General features: G+C 66.9%; 1 protein-coding gene across 1 annotated transcript in view; it reads left to right on the plus strand.

Moving 5' to 3' along the window:
- The window catches only part of WWP2 (WW domain containing E3 ubiquitin protein ligase 2), a 25,065-nt gene that overhangs the window by 1,621 nt on the left and 18,942 nt on the right, over positions 1 to 4,502 (plus strand). The window contains exons 3-5 of the mRNA XM_015406701.1: positions 395 to 542; positions 1,324 to 1,442; positions 1,535 to 1,741. Coding sequence (XP_015262187.1) covers positions 395 to 542; positions 1,324 to 1,442; positions 1,535 to 1,741 — 474 coding nt within the window. The remainder of the gene's footprint in view (positions 1 to 394; positions 543 to 1,323; positions 1,443 to 1,534; positions 1,742 to 4,502) is intronic.

The raw sequence follows: 4,502 nt of genomic DNA on the forward strand, positions 1-4,502 counted from the left end.
GGGGGGTGCGGGGCTCCTCTCTGGCAACCGAAACATCAGCCCAGCCTCTGGAGTTTCCAGCTGGGCTGGTTTCTGGGCCCCAAAGAGGAGCCTATCCCAGCTCGGCACCAGAGATGGAAGACTTGGCCCGTGCCTAGGCCACAGTGCCTGGCCGCCGTAGCAACACTCCACTTCCCCGCCAAGGCAATTTGGCCTTGTGAACGCTGGCTTCAGGTTTTCAGGCCGGAGTGCTCCGGACCCATGACGCCTTGGGCCAGCGCAGCGCTGGAACTTCCCCAGGAAGGGGGGTGGGCTGGCATGGAAAGGGCACCCTCATTCCTGGCCATCTCCTGAGAGCCACATGGTTGCCGGAGGGATGGCCCCAGCGGCTGAGTCGCGCGCTTTCTTTCTCCAGTGGTGTCGGCAAAGCCCAAGGCGCACGGCCGCCAGTCTCGGATCAGCTTCTTTGTGGAGGTGGCAGCCGATGGGCTCAGCAGCGAGACCAAAAAAACGGGGAAACGGATTGGGGGCTCCGAGGTGCTCTGGAACGAAAGCCTTACGCTGTAAGAACCGGGGGGGGTGGGTGGCGCTGGCGTTCTGGGTGTGAGCACTGGGGTCTCCCTTGGGCCCTGGCCCTCAGCCCTGGCCAGAGTGGGTGTAGCTGTGGCAACAGGAAGTGGAACATTCTGCAGGCTGATGTGTGGGCCTCTACTCCAGGCCTGGCAAGGGCACATACAATATTGTTGGTGCTCTCCGTTGGCAGGGCTGATGGTGGCAGGGCAGGTCCCTGGCCCAAGGGGTGCGCTAGACGTTGTCATGAGGGAGGCAGAGGGTGGGGGGATGCAAGCAGGATGCCTGTGTCTGTGGAGCGGAGTGCACTGTGGCATCAAGGAGGGAGGGGGTTTGAAGTGGGGGGGGGTCAAGGCGACGTGTGGCTGGGGTTCCAGAAGGCACTTCCAGGCACTGCTGCAGGCAGCGGGGAACCGTTGGGTCGCTCAGGGTGGTGCAGCTCAAGGGGCAAAGGTCACAGCTGGTGGTGTGGGGGGGGTGAGAGTGGAAGGGTTGCAGGGGGAGGGGGAGGCCACAGCAGCTTTGAGGGTGTGGCAGAGGTGTCTGTGCCAGCAATTCAAGGACCTTTGCCTTGCCGATCGGCCTGCGGCAGACTCCACGAGGAGGAAAGGCGGTGCCTGTCCGGGGCCACTCTGAGGTCTGTGAATTCTCGAGCCAGGCGCAGACCCTGGGAAGCACTTGGAAGGGCCACCTTAATGCCTCGCCCTGCCAGCCACGGCCTCCTCTGCTTGGCTGCGGCGTCACCTGCCCGGCCTCTTCTCTGCCCGTCTCCAGGAACGTCACGGCCCAGAGCCACCTCGACGTGAAGCTATGGAGCTGCCACACCCTCCGGAACGAGCTCCTGGGCACGGCCTCTGTCAGTCTCTCCAGCCTGCAGCAGAGCAAGGGGAAAGGTACGCCCTCGCCTGGGGCCTCGCCTCCCACCGGGCCCTGCCTCCCCTGCTCCACCTGGGGTCGCTCTCCCCCCTTCCCCTCTGCCTTGCAGGGCCGCTCGCCTGGCGAGAGCGGTCCCTGGCCTCTGGAGGGAACAAGGCCTCATTGTCAGGGGCTGGGCGGCCTGTCGGGCGCTCAGGGCTGCCGGTGTGCTCTGGAGGGAGAGTCCGAGCCCCTGCCCAGTTGCTGCTGCTTGTGGTCACTGACCTGGCCCCAGAGTACTGCCACCACCACCACCACATAAAGGTCTCTGTTCAGGGTGCTTGAGGGCTGGGGGGAAGCACTTGGGTCTCACACAGCAGCGGGGTGGGGGTCCCACAGCCAGGGCCTCTTGCTTACCTGCTGCTTATGGGGTCGGTCTGCTGGCCTGGAGCTCTCTGCCCCCTGGTGCACAGATTGGGGGACGGAAGTGCCCTGCCCCAAAGGGAGGGAAGGGGGCTTGTTTTCTTTCCTCCTCCCCCCGCCCCTGGTGTGTGTGTGTGTGTGGGGGGGTTCTTGCCTCGGAAGCAGGAGGCAGCGTAGGCCGGCAGTGGGGGCCTGCCTGCGCGGACCCTCTTGCTTCCCCACTTGAGCTCTGCTCCCTGTGTGGACACAAGGCGCCTTTTGTGAGGCGCAGGGCCGTTGAGGCCCGTGGAAAAGGCTTGGCGGGATCCCCGGGCGGGCAGAATTTCCCCTGGCACCGGCTGCCCGGGCGGGCGTCCGAAAGGGAGCACGCAGGCTCTGTGGGGCTGGTGGGCCGCCGGGCAAGGACTCGCCTTCGGGGGTGATGGTCTCCCTGTGTGACAAGAGTGGCGCACGCCGCCTCTGGCCCGGTGGGGAGGCCCGGGCCGCTCGTTCCCCCACCCAAATGGGCCAGGCCTTACGGGGGGGGGGAGGACTTGGCACCACCCAGCCCCTTGGGGGCAAGGAGAGATGGGACTGGCAGAGCTCATCGGCGCCCAGCAGTCCAGAGAGGTGAGGCGACCCGGTCTGTGCCTGCCAGTCACTTTGGCGGCTGAGTGGGGGCTGGGTCCCCTCCTGTCCGCATCCCACCCCCTGCCTGGCCTGGCCTGGCTTCCTCCTGACTCCCAGAGGGGCCAGCCGGTCCCCCAGGGGCTTCTGGGCTCTTTTGGCCTGAGCTGCCCTACCTCAGTGGGCCTCTTCGCGTGCTGCGAGAGCAGCTTCTGCCCTGGGCGGTGCCCGGCCTCCCCGGGGCACTAGCAGCCCCCATCCTTCTCCTCCTCCTCCTCCTCCTCATCCATCGCAAGGGGTGGAGTCTAACCCAGGGCTCTCCTCCCCCCCCCTCCCTGGCCGTCCTTGGCGCCCCTGTCAGACACCTCATTTGCTGCGGCTCTGCCTCCCCTGCCCGAGAAAGGGGCCCCTTTGTTCCCGGGCCTGCCTGGAGTCAGGGCAGGTCTTGTGGGGGGGGGGGGTGCGGCCTCCCCTCCCTCCCTCCTTCCCTCCCTACCAGGGGAGCAGGCGGCCCTCTTCCTGTACCTGGTGGTGGGAAGGAGGCTGCTGGGAAGACTGGGGGGGGGGGGGGGGCTCTTCCAAGGCTCGAGGGGCAGCCAACCCCTGAAGCCGTGTGAGCAGCGTGCTCACGGTGGGGTTGGGGGTGAGCTCTTCCCTGCCTGCTCCCTTGGGCTGCTGAAGCAAGGCGCCTGCCGGTGGCTGCAGCCTGTCCCCCCCCCTTCTCAGGTCGCAAGGGGCTCTTGTTTAGGCAGCCCCCCCTGGGCATAGCCTTCTGCCCAGCAGCAGCCAGCCCCGGTGGTCTCCAGTCCCAGACAGAGGCGGCTGAAGCCAGGCCGGAGCCTGAGCCCTCCTGGGCCACCCGCCCCTCAGGAGGAAGGTAGCCGCTGCTTCCCTGGTCCTGCTGCTGGGCCCGAGGAGGAGGAGGAGGAGGCTCCCCGTGCTGGCCGAGCTCGTGGTGAAGTGCGCGGACTCTACTCTGGGAGAGCCGGGTCCGATTCCCCACGCCTCCTCCACTTGCACCTGGCTGGATGACCTTGGGCAAGCCATAACTCCCCACGGACCTCAAGGGGGGTGTCTGTTGTGGGGAGGGGAAGGGAAAGGAGTTTGTAAGCCGCTCTGAGACACCTTTGGGTAGTGAAGGGCCATGGGGTATAGATCCAGTCTATCTCTTCTTCCTCTTCTGCTGGGAAAAGCAGGGCTGGCAGGATCGGTGCTCCAGAGCCCTTGGCACCCTGCGGGTGCTCACAGTTGAGGGCGGAGGTTCTAGCCCACGCTTGGGCCCAAGGGCTGCTGGCTTCTGCCCTGTTTCCTCCGGGGCCTTCCCTGCCCCCTCGCTTCCCCCGCCCCCCCCCCGCTGCTGCGCCCTCAGAGACCCTTAGTGGCAACAGCTGCAGTGGGGAGGTTGCAGGCACTGCAGGGTTGCAGCCATTCAGGACCCCCGTCTCTCTGTTTTCCGGGGACGGTAATGGGAGGGAAGACGTCCAGGGCAGAAGAGGCCCCCGAGGAGGGAGGCCAGCTTCCGGTTCCTCTGGGAAGCCAGCGGGTGAGGCAAAGAGGCACCGCCCCCCGCCCGCTCTGTCCCGTGGCCCACTGCCGGTGGAAGTCCCCCGTGGCCGTGTCCTCCACGAAGATGCCCTGTCTTCTCCGGCTTCCTGGGTGTTTGTGGGCACTTGGCTCCCCACCAGCCCTGCCTCCCCGCACCTGGCCGATACAGAGGCCCTGCCGGCTCTTCCCGGGTGGCAGGCCCCGGGGGCCAACCCCCACCACCAAGGGAGCAGCCACCCCCGCACCCGGCATCTGTTTCTGAGAGAGATGCCACCGGCTGGTCCCTTTTGCCCGCTTTGGCTGGGCAGCCTCGGGGAGCTGCCCCTCGCCCGGACAGGTCTTGGTGCCGGAGACAGCGAGGGGCGGGCGGGCGGAGGGGCGGCACTGAGGGCTCATTCAGGAAGCCGACACACACGGGCCCTTTGTGCGGGTGGGCAGGGGCGGGCTGTGGGCCTGTGGGCAGAGGGGCTCCCAAGTGTTTATTTTCTTAAGGCAGGCGGGGGGGGGGGGGCAAGGGCCCGCCC

Source organism: Gekko japonicus, unplaced genomic scaffold (genome assembly GCF_001447785.1).
Source record: "Gekko japonicus isolate JY-2015 unplaced genomic scaffold, Gekko_japonicus_V1.1 scaffold386, whole genome shotgun sequence".
Classification (NCBI taxonomy): Eukaryota; Metazoa; Chordata; class Lepidosauria; order Squamata; family Gekkonidae; genus Gekko; species Gekko japonicus.